General features: G+C 59.4%; 1 protein-coding gene across 1 annotated transcript in view; it reads right to left on the reverse strand.

Annotated features, from left to right (window-relative positions):
* LOC104125270 (sacsin-like) overlaps positions 1 to 1,602 on the reverse strand; it is a 17,777-nt gene that overhangs the window by 10,458 nt on the left and 5,717 nt on the right. The window contains 1 exon segment of the mRNA XM_035893095.1: positions 909 to 1,602. This exon segment is cut by the window's right edge and continues 120 nt beyond it. Within this exon segment, the coding sequence (XP_035748988.1) occupies positions 909 to 1,602 (694 nt within the window).

Below are 1,602 nucleotides of genomic sequence, written 5' to 3' on the forward strand. Positions count from 1 at the left end.
CTGCCGCACTTTGTCTACATCATCATGGGACATATCCAGTGCATGGAGAAGCAGCGGGTCCCGGTCAACAACAGACAGGTCTTCCAAGTTGGGAAGCACAAGCTCACAGTAAAAGCGGGGCCAGTCATAGGTGCCAACATCCACTGCCTTCCCGAGGCCCCTCTGCACCTGCTCTGGCAAGGCCACAGCTAACAGAGGCTGGGGCAGGGTGATGGCAAAGACACGCTTTGCCACGGCACCCAGCTTGGGGTGTCTGACCACAGCCTGGTGCAGGAAGCGGGCATCCTGCAGTGAGCACCACGAGCAGCCATCGGAGAAGAGCCTGGGGCCATTCCTGGCTGCCACAGCCTGGTAGAAACCAGTCACAGCCTCCGTAAAAGGATAACGGGCAGTGTTAGCATCCGGCCAGAAGACATGATATTCATAGCTCTTCAACTCGCCTGCCTCATGCATGGCACGGAGGTGGTCCAGTGCCTGGAGCCAGGCAACCGGCACAGCATTGCGGAGCAGGAACCGGTTCCACTCACCCCGTTCCGCCCGTTCTGCCACATCCCACAGCCCCTTGCGGTTTGAGAGGATGCTGAAGGCCCCATGCACATGGATTGGTAGCCCTGAGGTGATTGGCATGGGAAGGTGGCAGAAGACTTGCCCCTCTTCGGCACCCAGATGTGGCACCCACTTGCCATCTTCAGTAAGGGCAAGGGGAAGAGCCACACCAGCCATGGGAGGCAGAGGACAGAGCCCTGACTGCATGTTCCGGTGAAACAGTTCCAGCAACTCCCCATCCACCTGACACACCAAAATGTGGTCTTGGACGCCTCCTCACAGGCTGTGAGCTGCTCGATGGCTGCCCCAACTTGGGGGTCCCCAGGAGCCCCCAGGTCTCGGATCTCCTTTCGCTGCAGCACAGCCAGATGCATGGTATCCTCTGCAGAGGTGGCTGTGTCCGGCAGCATCTCCAGGGACATCTCCCTCACCCTCTGCAAGAAGAGCAGCAGGAGCCGGTTAGAGCCAAGGAAGCCAGTACCAAGGGACTGGATGCGCTCTGTACCAAAGGCCTCTGAGCAAATCTGTGATGTCACAGCTTCCTCTTCAGTGCGAAAAGGCAGGCGGAAAAGGCTCCCTTGGAACGGTCCTGGCTCGGGCAGGTGGCACCCAAAAATACCATGGTAGGGCAAGAACTGCTCAGCAAAGGCACGGAGGATGCGTGGTCGTCTGGCGAAGTCCAGGCGGATGCCAGGGCAGCCGGGCCTGGGAATGTGCTTGCCCAGATGGGTGCCATTGGGATCAAAGATGAGTAGCGTCTCCCCACTCAGCACTGCTGGTACATCTGTGACACGGTAGACAGAGCTGAAGCCAAGTCCAAAGCGCCCGATCTGGCCTGCCTGGCCCTCCTTCGTAGCAGCTCCAACCCGTGTGATGTTACGGAGGTCATCTTCCGTGAACAGGGCGTTGTTGTAGGCCCAGAGGGCTGGGCCATGGCAGGCAGCCATGCCAGGGTCTAGCAGCCAGGTGGCCTTTCTGCAGCGTCGGAGGTCCAGGAGGAAGCGGCACACAGTAGCTCCAGCATCCTCTGCATTCTGGCCCATCTCTGTGAAGAGG

This window comes from Egretta garzetta, unplaced genomic scaffold (assembly GCF_000687185.1).
Source record: "Egretta garzetta isolate BGI_Z169 unplaced genomic scaffold, ASM68718v1 scaffold440, whole genome shotgun sequence".
NCBI classification, from domain to species: Eukaryota; Metazoa; Chordata; class Aves; order Pelecaniformes; family Ardeidae; genus Egretta; species Egretta garzetta.